The sequence below is a fragment of the Pongo abelii genome, chromosome 9, assembly GCF_028885655.2.
Source record: "Pongo abelii isolate AG06213 chromosome 9, NHGRI_mPonAbe1-v2.0_pri, whole genome shotgun sequence".
In the NCBI taxonomy this organism is placed as follows: Eukaryota; Metazoa; Chordata; class Mammalia; order Primates; family Hominidae; genus Pongo; species Pongo abelii.
The window spans coordinates 72,003,752-72,005,281 of record NC_071994.2 but is presented as its reverse complement, the minus strand read 5'-3'; the positions used below and the strand labels follow the sequence as shown (position 1 = coordinate 72,005,281).

Genomic DNA, 1,530 nt, shown 5'->3' with positions numbered 1-1,530 from the left:
TATATGTTCTGCCTTTTCCTCAAATTTCACTGAGGTGGCTAATTTCAGGTGCATTTGAAAGAAGAATTTAAATATAGACTTTTTCAGTTCCATATGGTCTTTTCAGTGTTCTGTCACCAGACATCTCCTAAGATATGCTCCCAACCCTATGGTAAAGTACTTAAGTCCTTGTGAGTGAAAACATTGTCTTCCAATATATCCTTCCTCTTTGCTAAGAAAGAATCCAGACTTTCATTTTTCATTCTGGCTTCATTTTTGTATCTGTGTCTGATTCTCCAGATCCGAGTTTAACTACTAAACCTATGTTTAGATAAAAGGCGGATAATGCCATATTGTATTTGCTTGGTTTTGATGCTGTAGATGACAGGGTTCATTAAAGGAGGAAAGAGGAAGTAGATGTAACTCATGATAATGTGGACAACCTCTGGCACATTCTTCCCAAATCTGTAGATGAATGTCAAACCCATCACCGTAATGTAGAAGATAAGAACACAACTAATGTGGGAGATACAGGTATTGAGGGCTTTGGCTCTCTCTTCACCAGAGGCAATGCTTATGACAGTATTAAGAATTAGAATATAGGAGAAGAGGATGATCAGAGAGTCTAGGAAGATTGTTAAAGAGATGAAAATTACAGGGTAAAGTCTATTGAAAGTTATGTCAGCACAAGCCAGTCTCATGATTTCTTGGTGGAGGCAGAAAGCACATGTGATAACATGAGATTTGCAGTATGAAAATGAAAAAAGATGCAAAATTACAGGCAGGATGGATACAAAACCCCTTAGAAACACTCCCACTCCTAATGCTATGACTCTAGTAGTGGTGAGAATGGAAGCATATCTCAAAGGATTGCGGATGGCAATGAAACGATCATATGCCATTTCCAGGAGGGAACCTGATTCCACAACAGAAAGGGAATGAATAAAGTAAGCCTGTAGGAAGCAGCCCACACTGCTAATCTCCCTGTGATTCACCCATAGGACGCCCATTACAGTAGGCATAGTGGTCAATGTCACCATGAGGTCTGTGCCTGCCAGCATGGTGAGGAAGTAGTACATGGGCTCATGAAGACTGTGGTCATGCTTGATGAGGTAGAGGAGCATGCCATTGCCCAGAAGGATGCACACATAAACAGCAAAGAAGGGGATGGAGATCCAGTGATGAGCTGCCTCTAGCCCTGGAAAACCAGTCAGCAAAAAGGGGGCTGCAGTAATATTAGGCCACATAGTGTATCCACCGGTAAAGATCAGATTTCTTGAAACCTTGAAACCAGGAGCCTCCAATCTTCCTGCTTGGAGATGATTAACTGGTGTGATAAATTTGACTCTGCAACTATTTTCCTGAAGAAGAATAGCATGTACAGACTATGGTTTTTCCCTAATTAGAAAAAATAGAGTTAATGGTTCAATTTTTCTCAAATTCTAAAATTTTTCATTAATTTTAAATATATTATCCCTAACTATTTTGAGGGTACTTATAAATATTTGCAACAACAGTGATAACAAAAACACATAACATAAATATACATGA

The 1,530-nt window shown here is 39.2% G+C and overlaps 1 protein-coding gene across 1 annotated transcript; it reads right to left on the bottom strand.

The window, feature by feature from the left end:
- Nucleotides 1-287: 287 nt before the first annotated feature.
- On the bottom strand, nt 288-1,226 carry LOC100437798 (olfactory receptor 51B2). Its single transcript, XM_002822125.3, has one exon. The coding sequence runs from the start codon at nt 1,224-1,226 to the stop codon at nt 288-290; it is 939 nt and encodes a 312-aa protein (XP_002822171.2).
- Nucleotides 1,227-1,530: the final 304 nt, after the last annotated feature.